Raw genomic sequence first — 18,618 nt, 5'->3', positions numbered from 1 at the left:
TACAGTGCAGATACGGTCATAGAGACGAATTGTGTAAGATTGGTTTTGCTTAGCAAGAGATTTTTCTCTAGTAGTCAGTTTTTAGCAGCGCAAAAATTTAATAGAACAATAAATCTACCAATTTATGGGGAATTAACATTATAACTCATTAATTTATTGCTAGAACGAAAAAATCATCGTTAGCTTTAGGAATCTGTAAGGATACTCTGCGAATATTGTCTCTAAAGTTATACGCACAAGCAGCAGTTGTCCAAGTGTACGTTCATTAAATCACTCAGAAAGTACACCTCTTTTTTGCGAGATCTTCTCTAGCTCCAGGTTTTTGAAATTGGTCCCCTCAATTTTTTGTTTTTCTAGTCCCCATATCTGTTCTTTTACTCCCTCTTTATAGAACTGCATACAAGTTCTTCTTTAAAGGCATCACCCCACAAATCTGAGATGGTGCAGATTTCAGGTGGAATATTCGTATACGGAATCGGAGACTATGGAGAAGGGAGTGGGAGGGGGGGGGGGGGTGTGATTCCGTCCATTTCTTCCTAATCGCCGTAAAAAACGGCCGGGAAGATGCGGCGCCGCGCAAGGCTGGCGCGCCGCAGTCGAACTCCTTGTAGAAAATAGTGCGCCAGAACGCCTGAAGCCGTATCTTCCGGGCCGTTTTTTACGGCAATTAGGAAGAAATGGACGGAATCATTCCCCTCCCCCCCCCTCTCCATAGTCTCCCAATCCGTATACGAATACTCCACCTGAAATCCCTACCACCTCAGATTCGTGGAGTGATGCCTTTAAGCGCCTAAAATTCTTGCTACTCTCATCAAATCAGATTCCGCGAGCTGCAAGAACAAAGTTTCATGGAATGTTCCAATGCTCATTCCTAATTCCCTTTTTATGTTTTGTCCAATATTAGCAAATTAATGACTTGAATTTATTCCATAATTTATATGAATTTATATATCCTCCACTTTACACGCTAAAACTTTAGAAAAAAAAAAACAAAACGATGGAAATCAATTCATTCCTGTACGAGTTGTGCTGTACCAAGGCGCCCTCTTGAATTTATCGTTATTTTCTTTTATTATACGTGTAGTGGGTATTGCAGAGAATGTCGTGCGACTATCATCGTATGACACTTCCTCTAGGGAATGATTTCTATATTTTCGTGCCAATATTTCTTGCACCAAATCACGACGATGACGAAACAGAACCAACAGTACATGTTATTCTACGAATAGTTTACTTTCTGGAAATGTTCGCAATAGGTATTTCCATGCCACTTCATGGTCTTCTACTGAGAGCACTGACAAGAACAACGCTTTTCCATGGTAATTTACGCAAAATTGCACAGGTAAGCAAAATTTCCTTGTTACAAATGCCAGAACTCGTGGCTTATAAGACGATTGATTGATCTAAAAAAAAGAATATCGCCTTCATTACATACATACGATAGGGAATGTCCACCAACGATACGATAGGGTAATTCGGCACCAAACTTTTTTCATTAAAAAAATTATCTTAAATGTTATTAATAGACAATTGTTACAGCACATTATTCACATTCTGTTAGGATAAAAGCGGGAGGGGAGATGTATTGGGTCATGGCGTAAATAATTTGGTTTTTTTTAGCAGCACTACAGCATTATTTTTTGTTACGAAGAACTAAATTGCTGAAAAGTCTACCAGGAAGATAGACGAGGTTCCCAGCAAATGGATGGATGTACACTTTAGATCCAGAAAAGATTCGGTTATTTTGGGAAATAGAGGATATAATACTCTATTACTTATGAGATCACCCATTAGATGGAGGGGGTGTGGAGGTCAAGCAGAGACAAGGATCGAGTAAGAAGAACCGTAAAGCTCCATTCCCGAATTCTGCCAGAAAACCAAAGGAATCAATCTGTTTTTTTTTTTCATTCAATCACTCAAGAAAAAGCATTTTTGTTTGGTTAACAGAGTTGTTCAGTTTTCTAGTGCATGCTGCTCTTAAGGTGAGATCCATAGGTCATTTCATATGCAAAACAATTGTGAAGGAGAGTTAGTGAGGAATAAAGTAGGAGAAACACTTTGCAAGCCTTTTTAAACCCTGAAGAATTGCAGTAACTTAAACGAGAAAAATGGCTAGCGGAAGAAGCTTAAGTATATGAAAAGTCACAAAAATTAACCGAAAATGATGCTTACTGCAGCTATTGTTTGCTCAGGCTCACTCATTAACCTACTACGCCGGTGTAGCTGGTCGTATCGTACTTTTCCTTTATCAGAACGATATTCTGTACTACGACGGTGAGTTCTGTTTACTCCATTCATTCTAGAAACTCTTCTCACCAAAAGTAAGGTAGAACAAAAAATGTAGATCGCTCGTTAAAGGCAGAGTGCAGCGGGCAATGTTGGAATCTGCCCACAGTAGGTAGATAGGAATAGCGGTACAGTTCACGAATGAATATAGACATGATCATGCTCAATTCTCCTTAGAAATTCCAGAAAAGACGTATGAAACAGTCCAGTGCTATTTTTTTCTCCCAAACGATGCAACTTATAATGCGGTACAATGCAGGCAGCTCCGTCATCGCCCAATCCGATTGATATAACTCAAATAAGCAGTGGGCTATCTGCAAATTGTACAATCAGAAATGCTAAGTGGATTGCTATGTGAACCTCCTGTAATAAGTTGCGTCGTTGGGAGGGGGGGGGGGGGGATTACACAAGGCTGTTTGACTGTTTCTCACCCCTTTTCTGCAAAACTAGGAGGACCTGTGCGTGACTCACCACTCATCCTACGAGTAAGGGAATTATACTCTTCCTCGCATATACTCGTGAACGGATTCCAACATTCCATGATACCATTCCATGATATCCTTCCAGACAAGTCTGGTACCAATTTATCGACCCTAGAGGGATGAAAGTCTTGGTTTGCACTAGGACGGTTTCGAACCCTCGACCGTGTGGCTACAACAGACCTCTAACCGACACCCGTTCAGTGAATTAAAATGCGACACAAATTGTGATGTCGTAATAATTTAATGCATAATGTATGGAAGAGTACAGTCATATATACAAAGATGCAGTAAATAGCAACAAAAGTAGCGCAAGAGTAACATATCAATAGTTCCCGATCAAGTATCAGATTGCGCCACACCCAATTCTGCTTTGATTCGGAGGAAAAACTTCTGAACATTGGAAAATGTCCGATTTTTCCCATAAACCTTAAGAAATCCAAAAAGCTGTTTATGTGCACTCTTGCGTGCGGCGACAGGATTGTATTTGTGCAACGGATGGTTGCCGATATCGTTCAAGACACAAGAGGAAAAAAGGTGAATTAAAGGCATTTTCAGGTAGAGTATTCGCATATGGATTATGACCATAGATTATGGAGAGGTGTGGTTCCGTCCATTTCTTGCTGATTGGTGTTAAAAAACGGCCCAGAAGGGGCGGCGTGTGCACACGACTGCTGCGCTCCAATCGAACACGTTGTAGGAAATAGCGCGCCGGAACGCTCGAAGACGTGTCTTCCGGGCCGTTTTTTATGGCAATCAGGAAGAAATGGAAGGAATCACCGGCTCTCCTTAATCTACGATCCCGCATACGAATACTATACTCCACCTGAAATCCGTACCACCTCAGATTCGTGGGGTGATACCTTTAAAAGTTTCCTGACTTTTTTTTCCACAGTTCAACGCTGTAAGTATGTTGACTAGTGCGTTTGTGCGTAAAGGACGTTTCTATACTAAAATATTTTTGAATATTTCACAAATAAACAATATAATATGAGAAAGGCTCTAAATGTACCTAAATAGTTCGTAAAGATGCCAAGATCTCGGCACAGACCTAGGTAATAATCTTAACTCAAGCAATCTTCAAATGTCTTCAACATGACAGATGCGTTTCGAATTGCTCCAGACGCGTCGCGACCAAGCGGTTGAACTTATCTGATACGAGTACATTCAGATGAACAGTTCGGTATTGTTTTCCCAGCAAATCCTCCACATCAACACAATTCAGACTACATCATCTCAAAAATCCCATTGATATTGGCAGCTCTGTTGCGGCTATGGTTTTTCATAGTTAGCGCTGGGTTCTTGGATGCCGCTATTATCGAAAGGATCTACGCCTCATACTTTGTTGTCGATTATGAGAAGACGTCACGTGCATGGATATCATCAAGTATTATTACGTTTGAATTCATCTCATCGATGTTGTTGGCGTCAACTTTCATGCTAGGTTTGTGCTGCATAACCTCCGTTCCTGCATTAGGAAAGAAAATATCTACAGCTTTATTTTTCTAGGTCTCTATTCAGTTAACCTCATATTAATTGGCTGTGCCTTGGCAGTCAGTTTAAGCTTAATGGTATCTGCCTATCTTTTCTATAAGGAACGATCCACATTACGGAATCTCATCAACACAGAAAAAGATGGGCCTACAATCCTTTACACTTTGAGCATAAAATTTCAGCTTATAGAAAATATTCGGGTTATCAAGGCGAGTTCTACTTAATTTTTAACAGCATGAATCTTTTCTTTCACTGTGCGTCGCTGCCTATAGTTGGGTCAAAACGACATGAGGTACGGACAGTTGCGTAAGCGGCTGCGCACGAAGCGGCGCGGTGGAGCGTAGCGGTTAGAATTGTGGTGAGTCTCTGTGGGCACCACGCGTCGCTGCAGTTTGCTGCGGTCCTTGGTTCTAACCCCCCGTTTCCACCGCGCCACTTCCAGCACAGCCGTTTACGCAACTACACCGTGCTTCATATCGTTTTCACCCGACTATAGAACTGTATAATGGAACGAATTTCAGGTAGTTATGGTTACAGTAGGCGTTTTCGCTTGCCTTATAATATTCATTTTGATACTACTGACAGTGACTTTCGTCACTTTCTGCAATGAACCGCACAAAGCAGAACTCAGCTTTGCTGTTGTTGATCTGTTTATTGCATTGTAAGTGATTTTTCCACACATCTTCATAATCCGTCTACATACTTGGTGTGAAGGACTGAAATTCTCGTCCATTCAAAAGTTTGCACTCATATGTTCCGCTCTGAAAAATGTTTTGGCATCGAACAAAATAAGGCACATGTATAGTTCCTAGAAAGTTGTTCTGGAATTACCAATGTGATTACTGGGAAATGCTCGTGGAGTCTCCGCACGGGCTTCAGAATTCGTGCAGCGAATAGACCTGCTGAGCGCATGTATCTGAGAAATGCGTAGGATTTTTCTCTCTTTCCGTGAACAACATCGAATTGATATGTCAGGTAAAGTCAAGAAACTGTAGTTGGTATAGTAGATAGGATAAATGGGAGTGGCGGAACTGCACACATGCCATTCACAGCGAATCTCACATCTCTTTTCTTAAAGGCATCACCCCACGAATCTGAGGTGGTGCAGATTTCAGGTGGAGTATTCTTATAAGGGATAGTAGAATATGGAGAGGAGGGTGATTCCGTCCATTTCTTCCTAATTGCCGTAAAAAACGGCCCAGAAGATGCGGCGCCGCACAAGGTTGGCGTGCTCCAGTCGAACTCTCTGTAGAAAATAGTGCGCCAGAACGCCTGCAGCCATATCTCCCGGGCCGCTTTTTACGGCAATTAGAAAGAAGCGGACCCTCCTCTCCATAATCTACTATCCCTTGTAAGAATCCGTACCACCTCATCAACCCATCAGATTCGTGGAGTGATGCCTTTAAACTATCTCCTGGATGTCGCGAAATTTCTTGGTAGAAATCATGCGGTAATGTTGTATCCATACAGCCAGAAGACGTGCAAACCACTCTGTCCGAATCCAGAATATATAAGTTGTCCCTGCCTCTCTTCCTGTCGCTACTACACGACCGTTTCTCACCAACTACAAGCACGTCACCCTTCAGACCAAGTCGATTCCAACATTTACAATTACGCAGCCATTTTCAAAGATCCTCAGAAAAATAGAGATAGAGCAAATTCCGTGTTCTATTTACTTTTTTTTTAGATCTGCTGTGGGAATATTCCTGGTATTCACAATGATTCTACGTGAATGGAAACGATCTATACGACTATGCTTAAACATCCCTGTTCCAAGCTGCTGCCGTAGAGTTGGATTTTTCAAAAGCAAACGCATTGGGACAACCGAAACCCAAGACAGTGTTGCGGATCAATACTTCGATCGACTAAGGAAAGCTTGGCACGTATAAAGAAGTACAAACTAAATGTAATATATTATAAATTGCATAATAGCCAACATTTAAAAAAAATGAAGCCAAATATGCAGAGGACTGATCTGCTTAATCTTCGAGTGGTTTGAGTTTACGTTCCTTTGACTTGTAATTGTAGGACCTTGAAAGCTTATCCATAACACTCATAAAAATTTGTTGATAACACGTATATTTTGCAAATGTTGATGTTGTGTACATACCTTATTAGCACCTTATCATCATGCTACAGTCGGCTCCAAATGCGCTAAGCCAGACCGACGCGACGCGTCCGCTGTGGAAATGGGAACTGATGCTTCGAAATAAGCAAGCGCGCAAAGAAAACACATTAAAAAAGTGCAGAAGAATCAAGAAAATGAAGTGCCGCTTCTTTCAGGGAAACCATGTCAAAATTCTTTAGTACTGTCATTTTAGAGAATATGCAACGCTAAACCTTGTAGGTTTTCAACAACGTAAGAAGTAAAGGCATCACCCCACGAATCTGGCGTTTTCGTTGGAGTATGCCTATATCGGGTCGTAGATTATGAAAACAGTGGTGGTTCCGCGCATCTCTCCCTGCATCACTGCAAACAAACGGTTTCGGGATGCGGTCCGCGCCACCCTTGCTCCCCGCCCCATGCGATTCATCGAAAATCCATTCGAATGCCCAATAAGCGATTCGTTTCAATCAACTAATCGCAGACGTGGGCGTGGCGCAAGGTTGGCGCGTTGCAATGGAGGTAGTAAGGAACTGCATTCCGAAGGCATCTGTTGTATCCATACAGCCAGAAGACGTTCAAAGAACTCTGTCTGAATCCAGAATATATAAGTTGTCCCTGCCTCTCTTCCTGTCGCTACTACACGACCGTTTCTCAATGAAACACCACACCACGCTCCAGATTCGTGGGGTGATGCCTTGAATCGTTCTAAGGTAGCTGGGGATATGCGGTGGGAGGGACCCAACAGCGGTCTTATTTCTGGAAGTGAATGACTAAGCACTACCCTTGAAGGATCTATGACATGGAGTCTAAAGCTACTAAAATAAAAACTGAAGATCGAGCTTCCAAAAATAAGAGTGCGGTTGAGTCCTGTTGATTCCTGGGATCTTTGCAAAGTAACGTTCATTGAAGTTTCAAACTGCAATCAGTGTAAGTAAACGAAATGCGACAGTTTAAAAACATCATCCCACGAATCTGAGGTGGTACGGATTTCAGGTGGAGTATTCGTATACGGGATCGTAAATTATGGAGAGGGGGGTGATTCCGTCCATTTCTCTCTAATTGCCGAAAAAAACGGCCCCGGAAGATATGGTGCGTGCACAAGGCTGGTGCGCTCCAATCGAACTCCTTGCGGAAAATAGTGCGCCAGAACGCGCGAAGCCACATCTTCCGGGCCGTTTTTTACGGCAATCAGGAAGAAATGGAAGGAATCACCCGCTCTTCTTGATTCCGTACCACCCCAGATTCGTGGTATGCTGCCTTTAACCGCTACGCCCCAGCGGGTATGCAAATGCACCGTTCTTAATGTCGTTTTAACCCTACTATATTGTAACTGCATGGGCAACTGTGCGTGTTGCAACCGCATCCGAATCGCAGAGTTCAGTGGAGCTAACGTGAACGCCATCTCGATCGCAGCTGGCGTCACCGCGACGCTTCGATGCCGGCCGTTTGCGCAACGTGCCGGTCTCATGACCTGTTCGCTTTGACCCAAGCAAAGGGAATAATCGGTGGAAGGCCGTTCCTCAGCTAGGAGATGTCTCACAATAAAGTCAGAATCTATTCCTGAAGAAAATTTATCGCAATGTTCATAGAATGCCAACAATATCTGCTCAATTTTTGAGATGAACCCTACGATCTCTGTGCAAATAATGTTGTGCTCCAGCGCGAAACCTAGCCGTCAATACAACAGCGCGAAGTTAGAAAATTTCGTTCTCCAGATTCACGAATGTTCGTTGCTTTTGTGTTCAGATGTGAATATTCCGCAGAACCCAATCACACTGAGAATCAGTTACTTTTCAAAACGTAGTTACAGTTATTCTGTTCTTCTTTGCGGTTAGGTTTCTTTCCACATTTTCCTGTACATGTTCATTTTGTGATTCTAATGAGTGTTTAAGACGGCGGTGCTCACTGACATATAAGAACACTTACATATAAGGATCTAATAGAGTTCAATTGGTAGAAGAAATTCTTGTGGTTTGTAAATATGATTAGCCCTAATGTTATCCACATTTTTCTGATTATAACTTTCCATCATTCCGTATAAAGAGCACGGTGAGACTTCTTGTTTTTGTTTTCTTCGCGATGTGATACTATTTAATTTAGGTAGATTATGCAGTAATATCTGAGATTTTAGCATTTCTGAGGCTGGAGAAATGGTCATAAATGTACACATAACTCCACGAGAACGTGAACGGCTGATTCGTGAAGAACGACAGCGAAGAAGGATCGCTCGTATGCTTCAGGTCGTAAAATCTGTAGGGGCACTCAGTGGGGCCCTTATTTTTCGAAGTAGATAATCAAATCAATTGGAGCCCCAAGGCTTAAACATTAGTCTTAGAGGATCAATGACATGTAAACTAAAGTTACTAAGAGAAAAAGTAACCTAGAGCGTTGGGAAATAAGGGCGCCACTGAGTGCCCCTTCCCCAAATAAATTTTTCCTAAGCTCTTATTTTAATTTTATAAGAAGAGAACCTTAAAGTCCTCTCGAACCCAATGCTATTTTTATAGTCGGCGATTCTTGCTTTAGTAATATTCGTATATTTGCTGTGTCATAGTTACAGGTTCGTCAGCAAGCCTCTGAAAATGCTCAACTTATTCGGGAACAGCTGCGCAATGAGAAGAAAAGCAATGTGGACAAATTACGGTTAGTTATCATCCAGTTTCTTTTGTAATCACTGCAATGTAGAAGGCTTTAGGTGCTCTTGCGCTGCAGTTTGTTGAGAGGTGACTAGGTAGGTGGAGATTTTTGTATCCAATATAGGCGTTCAATTTCCTTATGTACCGATTAGGGTAACGACTAGCAAGAGTAACTTGGCTACGCTAGTACTCAACCATCTAGCAGATTTTCACGATTACCAAGTAGAAGATTTCAGAAAAGAGTTGCGAAGATCGATATCAGAAAAGATGTCCGAAATAGCGTCTGAGACGGGAGATACTCCACGAATTCCGTTACCTTCATCATCTGCGTCTAAAGTAGGTTCCTCGCACTCTTGACGAGTATAGTTAATGCTGTTTGTTGGAAACATGACCTTTCATGATTTTCTCATAGGCTTCTTCCACTCGTACTCCCCGGCGTCATCGGCATATTTTCACGAAAGAGGACGCAAGAAAAGCGTTAGAACGTGGTAAACTTGCTCAAGAACGACTGCTCGCAGAGCGCGTAGCTGCGAAAAAGAAAGCGGCAGAAGCTATTCGATTACGACGTCAAGCTGCAGAAGAAGCTAACAGGTTCAATAAAGTAAGTCGAAAGGAAAAAAAAATCAAGAAAATCATAGAGAAGATTTATCGATCAATACGAATCAGCGAAAAGAAAAAGAAACAATTCAGGCAAATCCTACGACTTTATGAGATCAGGAAGGAAGAATGCATGTGTATATAATGCCAGCTACATTTCCTGATTATTGGTTAGAAAATGCGAACTTGGCTATGCTCATCCGTGTTTCTTATTTTCTCTAACAACAACTGATTTTCCTACTGTATTTTTCATTGGTTACGCCTTTCTTGCTAATTTAAGTCGGGTTCAACGAAGAATTCTGCTTATGCTGTGGCCTAAAAGACGTCTGTTAGACGTTGAACTCGGCTTAACCTAGTTTTCGCATGTATATCTAATACGTCCACCGAAGTTGATTCGGCGCGGTGGTTTCTCGCAGACGTCAAACGTTAGTTTAAGGCAAGAGATCTCGTTCTCGTACAGCAGCCATGGTAGATAGTCATCTCTGAAATCATTCGTTTATTATTACTGTGATTTACATGTCTCTAAATCATAATGATAGAGATTTATTCAATAAACCAAAGATTATTGAAGAAACTGTGATGTAACTGCATGCTATTAAGATCTATGGTGAAACGGCACCTGAGATTCTTGATTATGTAATTCTATAGAAATGGCTAAATGTGATGTCTCAAAATGACCAGAGATTTTTCAGGAAACTTCTGAAACAAAAAGTGGAATAACTGGGCATCCTCGCATGAGATTAGATCGCATTAGATCGATCGATTCGCTAGAGATTTTGAGAGCAAAAACGCGCATATTATGGCACGTTTTTAGAATTTACGACGATTCATGAGTAAAACTACCGCTGATACCAGGGTTCCGCATTCTCATTAGTATGATGGTCTCTTTCTTTGACGTTTCATACACAGCGGTTAACAACGCGACTTTACCGTCCTCCTTTCACTGCACCACTTCCGTTCATCTTTGCTCGTGATGTGTTTACAAGAACGCATGCTTTCCCTAGAGAAACTCACACTCCTAACTTCTGTACTCTTAATTCCCTCAATCAAACATATTGTTATGGTCTGACCAAAATATGGGTACAAACTCTTGTAATAAAGTCGTAATGGTATAGAAAGTGGGAAACAAGTCCACGAAAGCAATCACAAATGAAATCAAATGCGCCTGAACCCTAGTTCTTGTTTTCATTTGTTCTATTCCCATACGTATGATTTGTTATTGCATTTATCAATTTGTGAAGCACAGAACAGAATCAACTCACTTATGCCAGATGTTCTTTCGGTATTCGATGTACCACTGACTAAACTTGTCAAATTGACCGTTGTTGACATCCCAAGTACGTCGACGTTCTTCAAGTTCCCTGAATAAAAAAAGGACAGTTACGAAGTGTAAAAACCAGCGAAAAATCTGGCACTTATGTTATAAGTGTTATAAGAACGGTTAGATCTCTTGTTTTTTTTTTTGTTAAACTGAAAATTTCAGACGATTGTGTGAACTTCTAACTTGAATTTGATGTCATCAACATCCTACACTCGTTATTGTTAGTTATTCTTCATCACAACAACCCCAACGTACATATAGTAGGGTCAGAACGACATGAAGCACGTACGCAATTGCGTACGCGGCTTCTCTTGAGGCGCTTTGGGGGAGCGTAGCGGCTAGGAGCATGGGGAAACCCCTGCTGGCACCACCTATCGCTGCAATTTGTGACGGTCCCAACTCAGTTCCAACCGTTGCCTTCACAGCGCCGTTTTGAGCGCGTACGCAAATGCACCACAACTACACTCGTGATTCATGTCGTATTGACCCGACTATATACACCTTCATTCGGTGTCGCACATGAATCAGCTTTAAAAACTCATAGAGAAGAGAATCAAAAATTAGAAATTCAAGGAATGTCCGATGTTAAAATTCAGGGTATTCGCTGGCAGCCTGAAGTCGTCCACGTTCAATTTTCACAGAAGTCTCCAAGCTAATTCCAGTATAGGAAATAATCTCCGGCTCGCTCCCAGTATACTTCACAAACGTTCGCGATCCTTAAAGTGTACTGGAAGCTTAAATTTTGGGAAAGGATGCATTTTAGAAACAAATAAGGTAAGGTTCACAGTAATTGCATAACTTAGTGCAGAAAAGAGTAGTTTCTAAGTGCCTCAGCACTGGTAAAAAGACCGACAGCAATCAGACTCGGAATTAATCCCTTCTGTTTTGCTCCTTTCCAATTCCAGATCAAATTAAGATGAATCTTTTCCCTCGTACTCGATTTTTTTTTTTTTTTTTTTTTTTTTTTTTTTTTGGGGGGGGTGGAGGGTTAAGGGGTTTTTTTTAATTATTCTTTGGGGCCCACCACGTTTACTTCACTTCAAAATCGTTTGAATCGTTTGATGTTTAAGAACGTGTAATTGGCCTATACAATAACTTGCTGGGGCTAGCCGATAGTCGATGTCAAGACAGTGTTTTTATCCTCCCAGACTAGCCTGGTGCCAATTTATCGATCCGGGAGGGATGAAAGGCTTGCTGAGCACTAGGGTGGATTCGAACCTCCGATCGGTTGTGTAGACAGTGGAACCTACCGACTGCGCTACACCCACCCACTAGGTCGAGTTAGACGAGTTAAAACGAGAGAGTCACTCACAAATTCAGAATAGTCTTAAATCAAAATAATTAATTAGAAAAGAATTGATACTAAGACCAACAACAAAAAAGAATGAAGAGTACGATTAAATGAGCAGTTGTAACAAGAGTTATGCATTGAATATGCAAAGCACTCCAAAAAGAGCATTGGTTCGACTACCTGGCCACGCTTTCCTCAATTTGAGCTTCTTTCAGTAGCCGTTTCCGTTCAATATTCCCAGTTGCATTGAATGCCAGACGAATCTTTGCAATAACCGAGCCCTCAAACAAGTAAAATAGTTCAAATAAGTCGAAATAGTTGAAAGCAGAATAAATAAAAGTTCAACAGTCACTTACGTAGCCAACTTGTTGCAAACTTGACAGGGCACCTTTGTAGTCACCTTTATCGCCTTGTAAGAAATCCATCTCACAGTCGCCATCGGTATCGAAAGCGCTCCAGTCATTAAAGCAAAACTCCTAAATTCCGGAACTTTAACGTAGTTCAGTGTTGAAGTGCAACTTATACGCGCACTTTTCTAAAAGTATAGAAGCCTGGCCGTTGCGGACAACTGATCCCTCGCAGTTGATTCGCTATGGAATCAGACATTTCGGCATCGCCGTTATCGATTTCGGACAATGACTGACATACGTCACAGTAGTAACTGCAAAAACAACGTAATCGAATAAAATGTGAATACTGTTGTACTATTTGGTGACAACGTTGACAGTTAGTCAAGAAAAAAGGATTACTATAGTACACGAAAAATCTCCACAAAAAGAAAAGAGCTAAACCTCACCAGTTATTCCCATAACCACCACAACCATTATTTGAAGCATTCTGACATTTCAAATTTGAGAAATCCTTCACATTCCACCACTGATACTCTGCTTTGGCAAAGAACGAGTTGCCAATAATGTCAGGGTCGTCTTTCACCTATGAAATTTAGCATGAAGTTTGTGGTGGGAAATCAAAGATAGTTTACGTCGATAAAAAAAACATGCTTCCTTTCAAAAACATATATTCATCAGCTTACTTACTCGTAAGTTCTTGATTTCAAGTGTAAAACAGCCAGGCAGCCGCACCACGTCTGGTTTGATTCTAACCTGGCCAGGATTGATTTCTAGTACTCTTTTGGCACCAGGTCGTGCTGAAATATGAAATAACTACTTAACTAACTAACTACTCACCCACGAATCTAGGATGGGTTTCGGGTAATACCTACGGGCTCGAAGATTGTGGGGAAGAAGATGTCTTCCCCTGTATCAGTGTAAACGGACGACCCCGGAACCTGCTTCTTACGACGTTCTCTATTGCAATAAGCAACCTTAGGCCACCCCTCCCCGGCTTGTGATATGTCCGAATGGGTTTTAGAATCGCAAGCGGGAGGACGCAAAGTGGCGCGCCGCAATAGAGGACGTCGTAAGAAACAGCGTTCCGGGGTCGTCTGTTTACGCTGATACGGGGGAGGATGAACGGGATCATCCTCTTCCCCACAATCTTCGACCCCGTATAGGTAGATATTACCCGACTGAAACCCGTACCACCCAAGATTCGTGGGTGATGCCTTTAAAAGACAAGGTTTCTAGGTGTTGATCAAACTGTTTGGAATGCGCCAACGAATCCGGCTTCAATTCAGAATCGCTTGTGAATTTTAGGAACGCACATGTGGCCCACACAATGGCTTCGGGGGCGGGGTATCAACTCGATGTTTTTGTCTTTTAATCAAGTTTGGCACCAATCCATGGAGTGTTAGGAATAGCAGGTCGATTGGCTTGGTGCTATCGACCGAGTAGTCGCAGTTCTTACAGTCCTTACGTTACCCCAATTAACCGGCAGCAACTTGAGTAGCAAAGTGGTTTTTTTTTTGTACCGAGTTGTCTGGTGCAGTGTCGTTAGGCGCTACACTCGATGGTCCCAGCTGGATCGTAACCGCTTGCGCAGCCGCACTAAGCTTCGGGGCACTTCAAAATTGTTGAAGGTTGAATCATTAGATTGTGTGATTGATGAGACTCTATTTCTTGCCATATTTTTACGCTCCGATTCTTTCTTTCTAAAAGACGACCTCAATTCGATTGAACTCACTGCAGGACGCATCTGCTCGACCTGGTATCAACCAAATATCCTGATAATTGCAGTGACTTTTCACTCTCCGTCGCAAATCATGCCTTCCTCCATTTCTGAAATACTCCGTCTATTTTCTGTTTTCTTTGTTTACTATTTCGTCTCATGGAACTTACCTATATAAGGCTCTACAAGCTGGATCTAAAATATCACAGTCCAATTGGCAATGTACAGAAGTGATTAAAGCTAATAGGCCTAACAACCGCGGCATCTAAAATTGAAATCATGGATTTTTGGCGATCACAAATAATAACGAGAGAATAATATCTAACGGAATTCGTTCAAATTCGTATTGGAATCAGTCTCACGACGCATTCAGATGAGAAAAAAAAAGTACGAAAACGGAAAAAGGTTCAGAAGCAGTAAGAAAATTTTCGAAAATAAGAAAAAAATAGCAAACATTTCTAAATGTGTTTTAGCACCGGGGTTGTACAAGAAAACTTAGGATTAGGATCCCCGAGGAATTCTAAACACTGTAGAAGATTTTAGTACTTCTTCGATATCATGACTTCCAAATACATAGTTTGAAGGTATTCCAGTGGTTTTTTTTTTGGTTTTAGAATTTAAAATTTTTCAAATGTTTTTGGCCTGCGTCTCTGAATAACATCGTATGACTAAGAATTATCCAATGACATTTATCGACTAGTCTGATTCCTAGGATCTAACAATAATCCAGTATCTTAAACTGATTTAAACGAATCCAATGCTCCGACAGCTATCGTGTCCCAAAGGAAGCAATATTCCAAGGACAGGAGCGTCGTGTTACTGTACCGTATATTTTGGAATCTATACACTCAAATAGTGTAAGTGTAACATCGCCGATGTTTTCGCTGCGATCTGTTCATATTGGGTTCAACAAGAAAGTTCTATCCACTTCTGTTACTACAGTTTCGACGCGTAAGCACATATTTATTTGACGCATGTTCGTCTGTCTACTTTTATCGCTTAAAGGCATCACCTCACGAATTTCAGGTGGTGGGGGTTTCAGGTGGGTTATGCTTATACGAGGTCGTAGATTATGAGGAGGAAGGTGATTCCGTCCATTTCTTCTTAATTGCCGTGAAAAACGGCCCAGAAGATACGGCTTCGGGCGTTACGGGGCGCTATTCTCTGCAACAAGTTCGATTGGAGCGCGCCAGCCTTGTGCACGCGCCGCATCTTTCGTTTCTTACGGCAATTAGGAAGAAATGGACGGAATCACCCCCCCCCCATAATCTACGGCCCCGCATAGGCATAATCCACCTGAAACCCACACCACCCCAGATTCGTGATGCCTTCAATGTGTACATATCGACGTAGCAAATTTAAAAAAACGTAATCTGATGAAGTTACTGATGAAGTTCATTTACGCCACTGTATTCTATACGAATTTTAACAAGGGAGAAATGCTACAGAAGCATGTAGAAATTTTTTAAAAATGTTTGGTGAAGTTAAAGTTTCTGATAGGATAGCTTTCTGATAGCTTTCCACCTTCAAACCAGATTCGACTCTGAATAAGAGAACGTTGTGTATATGGTGGGACATTCAAGGACTAATACATTATAAGTTTTTAAAACCGATTCGGGGCCCAATTCGGGGAAGTATTTTTAGCAACTGGGTAATTTAAAGACAGCAGTCCAAGAGAAAAAGCCGCTAATGTTCATCAGAAAGGACATCATACTGCAATATGATAATCCGAGGCCACATGCTGTTTTGGAGGCTCGTCAAAAAAATTGGAGAACTAGGCTGAGAAATTCTGTCCCATCCACCATATTCCCCGGACTTTACACCCCCGAGTATCCCTTGTTTTTGTATTTTTTGAATGGCGAAAAATTAGAAAATAAAGAAGATGTCAAATGCCAGCGCTGTTTCAAATTTTGGCACCAAAGAATGAAACATTTTTAAAAATGGGGAATACAAGTTGCCTTACGCTAGCAACAGGTCATTAATAAAAATTGCAATTATATTATTCAATAAAGTTTATTGATAGTAAGAAAAATTTGTATTTTGTTTCATTTCAAAAACGGACAGAACTTTCCGGTAAACTCAATATTTTGCACATTTCTGTGAGAAGTAAATCGTCACCATATGATAGTTCATTTTTTGCAAAGAAATGTTGTTTTTTTTTGCGTTCGGATTGATGTTTTGGGATGACCTGATTTTCACAACATCGACTACGTCGGCCTTAGTAATTGTCTTGGTTGTATTATTTCATATTGTTATGTATCAGCATTTCTCAAAATTTGTCCCATTAAAATCCTCTGGACTGCTTAGATTTTTTCTCCAGTTTCTCATTTTCCTCTGTTAACAACAAATTCAACTACAAACTGTTCTTTTGTCATTCACCAATCTGGTGACAAACTTCTTTATGATTTCGATGAAGCCAAAGCCATTAGTGAGTATTTTATAAGTGTCCATCCGATGAAGGGAACTCTGATTTCAATGCAAAAAAAAAGAATTAGATCTTCGTGATTCCCATTTTCCTTACGAAAAAATCCATTCTAATCCAAATGATATTCCTATTATACTTAAACGTTTGAAATCATCCTCAACTTTACTCTACGTTGGTGCCCCACAAATAGTCCACAAAAAGTGCGCAAAAATTTCAAATCAGCATCTGGCTCATCTTCAATATTTCCATGCTACTTGACGAAGTTCCCGGACTCTGCAAGGAAGCTTTAGCTATTCCCTATGCTTCCAACTCAGGTCTGATATCGGGTTTTCGTCCAATTAGCATCACGTTTTCTCCGGCTAAACTCACGAAAAAAAAGTTTGAACGATAAGCTCTCATCTCGGCTACTAAAAACTAATGTTCTTCCCAGGGGACGACATGGTTTCTTGCCGAAGGCTTCAACAACTACCAACTTTATTGATACCATCAACTTTCGAGGGGATTTATATTGATTTATCGGAGGCTTTTGGTAAAGCTTCGCACCCGTTACTGCTAATGAAATCAGGAACTATTGGAATCCGAGGATATTGAAATAAAATATTAGCATGAAACAGATGATATCTACCTAATAGTGCATGACTGACCTACCAACTTTTCTTGGAGATACACTTAACATTACACTACAAATGTATGCGGACGGTATTTGTACTTTTTCATCTACAATCCAAATAACCGAGATGCAATGCGCGCTCCTCTTTGCAATCTGCCGCGGGTAGTACTATCCTCTGCGTTTCCAAATACCGTCTCAATTGACCCCAAAAAACGTTGCGTTACGTATTTTGACAACAGGGACACACTAAATTATGCAACGGATCGTTGTTGAAACAGTTCAATATCAGTAAAGGTCTGGGAGTATTGTTTAGTTCCTCGATGAAGTTTTCGAATCACATTGACAACATCACAAGGAAAGATTCAATAGTGCAATTCACAATCGTACGCAATATTTGCAGCAGTGATCCAAAAATTCTTACGTTGTTACATAAGTCTTCTTTTATTGCATTTGGAGTAATTCTTACAAATCTAGAGTCACTATACCAAAAAATACATTGCTAAGACTTAGAAACTCCAAAGAAACCTTCACAAGAATAGCTTTCGTTAGATTTGGATATGTACACCAAAACATACCCAGTTACAACACTCGATTAAAATATTATCATTGAAATCTTAGTTTTGAAGAACAATTGTCTCAGATTTAGTGTTTTCCTTCTGAATACTTCTGAATGAGACTAAGCTGGTATCCACTAAATTCTGGGATTTTAGATTAACTAGTTCCAAAATAGTATTTGGGTTACGTAGCACAGACTTTAACAGAAAATACCCTCATCTCTCTAATTTGTTTTTCATTCGAACTGCTAAATAGCTTCGCCTCCTTCCTTTTGATGTACTTATGGCCGAAAAAGCGAAGTTATCAAATGCAGGCAAGAAATATTGATCTACTTCAACTTTTTAACCTCACAATTCCGTGAGCTCAACTCCTAATTTCTCCCCTGTCTCCTAATTTCACTCCTTCCCACTGGACAACTCATCTTCCTCAAAAAACACATAATGTTTGCAAACCAATCCTCAGTTCAACCGCGTTTCCCGCTACCTTTACGACATGCGGAGCGTTCTTCCAAATTTCCCCTTTATGTCAACATTTCGATGACTTTGATTTTTTTTATTTTACTTTTTCGTCTGTTTGCTTTCTTTCATTGTTTCATTAATTATGTCGCTAGCAGCTAGATTACATTTAATTTTACCCATGCTTTTCAACCAAACTATCCACTTTCTACTTTATTAGCAGGGATCAGATATCAGCTATAAATACCTTTCTCAGACCTTTACGCTTACGTTTTTGTTCCATCATTGTTGCTAC

The 18,618-nt window shown here is 40.9% G+C and overlaps 3 protein-coding genes across 4 annotated transcripts; 2 read left to right on the top strand and 1 right to left on the bottom strand.

Moving 5' to 3' along the window:
- Positions 1–1,099: 1,099 nt before the first annotated feature.
- Positions 1,100–6,148, top strand: RB195_017448 (uncharacterized protein; the record flags this gene model as incomplete). Of its 2 annotated transcripts, XM_064184451.1 has the most annotated exons (6): positions 1,100–1,342; positions 2,193–2,274; positions 3,991–4,209; positions 4,442–4,551; positions 4,781–4,920; positions 5,947–6,148. In XM_064184451.1, the coding sequence occupies 6 exons, from the start codon at positions 1,100–1,102 to the stop codon at positions 6,146–6,148; spliced, it is 996 nt and encodes a 331-aa protein (XP_064040332.1). The 2 variants fall into 2 exon arrangements, with proteins under 2 accessions (XP_064040332.1, XP_064040333.1); XM_064184452.1 differs by lacking the exon at positions 4,442–4,551 and having other exon boundaries at positions 1,244–1,342; positions 4,797–4,920.
- Positions 6,149–8,516: 2,368 nt separating this feature from the next.
- RB195_017447 (uncharacterized protein) lies at positions 8,517–9,713 on the top strand (the record flags this gene model as incomplete). The annotated part of the gene is made up of 5 exons (XM_064184450.1): positions 8,517–8,606; positions 8,927–9,009; positions 9,239–9,338; positions 9,415–9,603; positions 9,693–9,713. The coding sequence occupies 5 exons, from the start codon at positions 8,517–8,519 to the stop codon at positions 9,711–9,713; spliced, it is 483 nt and encodes a 160-aa protein (XP_064040331.1).
- Positions 9,714–9,951: 238 nt separating this feature from the next.
- Positions 9,952–14,543, bottom strand: RB195_017446 (uncharacterized protein; the record flags this gene model as incomplete). Its single annotated transcript, XM_013444777.2, has 9 exons — positions 9,952–10,081; positions 10,862–10,960; positions 12,392–12,492; positions 12,568–12,687; positions 12,743–12,872; positions 13,008–13,144; positions 13,249–13,358; positions 14,294–14,388; positions 14,449–14,543. The coding sequence occupies 9 exons, from the start codon at positions 14,541–14,543 to the stop codon at positions 9,952–9,954; spliced, it is 1,017 nt and encodes a 338-aa protein (XP_013300231.1).
- Between the last annotated feature and the right edge of the window lie 4,075 nt (positions 14,544–18,618).

The sequence above is a fragment of the Necator americanus genome, chromosome II, assembly GCF_031761385.1.
Source record: "Necator americanus strain Aroian chromosome II, whole genome shotgun sequence".
Lineage (NCBI taxonomy): Eukaryota > Metazoa > Nematoda > Chromadorea > Rhabditida > Ancylostomatidae > Necator > Necator americanus.
This window is presented reverse-complemented; position numbering and strand designations above follow the sequence as displayed.